The sequence below is a fragment of the Fulmarus glacialis genome, unplaced genomic scaffold (genome assembly GCF_000690835.1).
Source record: "Fulmarus glacialis isolate BGI_N327 unplaced genomic scaffold, ASM69083v1 scaffold35699, whole genome shotgun sequence".
Taxonomy (NCBI): Eukaryota; Metazoa; Chordata; class Aves; order Procellariiformes; family Procellariidae; genus Fulmarus; species Fulmarus glacialis.
Window position 1 is genome coordinate 1,443 of NW_009235832.1, and position 312 is coordinate 1,754.

The 312-nt window shown below is 64.4% G+C and overlaps 1 protein-coding gene across 1 annotated transcript in view; it reads right to left on the bottom strand.

The window, feature by feature from the left end:
• SUPT5H (suppressor of Ty 5 homolog (S. cerevisiae)) overlaps window positions 1–301 on the bottom strand; it is a gene marked incomplete at both ends in the record, with an annotated part of 1,290 nt that extends 989 nt beyond the window's left edge. Inside the window, 2 exons of the mRNA XM_009586168.1 lie at window positions 45–133; window positions 208–301. Of these exons, the coding sequence (XP_009584463.1) occupies window positions 45–133; window positions 208–301 (183 nt within the window). The remainder of the gene's footprint in view (window positions 1–44; window positions 134–207) is intronic.
• Between the last annotated feature and the right edge of the window lie 11 nt (window positions 302–312).

Below are 312 nucleotides of genomic sequence, written 5' to 3' on the forward strand. Positions count from 1 at the left end.
AAGTCCTCATGTTTGGGCATGATGGTGATCTTGTTGCCGTCGACGCTGAGGATTTTGCCCTGCAGGTTGATCAGCTCGCCCTCGCACACCTCCACGTTGTCGCCGGGCTGGAAGTTGTGCTCTCGTTCTTTCCCTGGGACGGTGGGGATGGTGAGGGGCCGGCGCCGCGGCGGGGACGGCGGGGGGACGGCGGTGGCACCCGCTTACCCGTGCTCTCCGTCACCACCTCCAGGTCGATGCCTTCGGGCTGGTCCTCAAACTTCTCCAGCTCCGAGAGGGTGGGCTTCACGCCCTCCGTTATCTGCCAAGAGC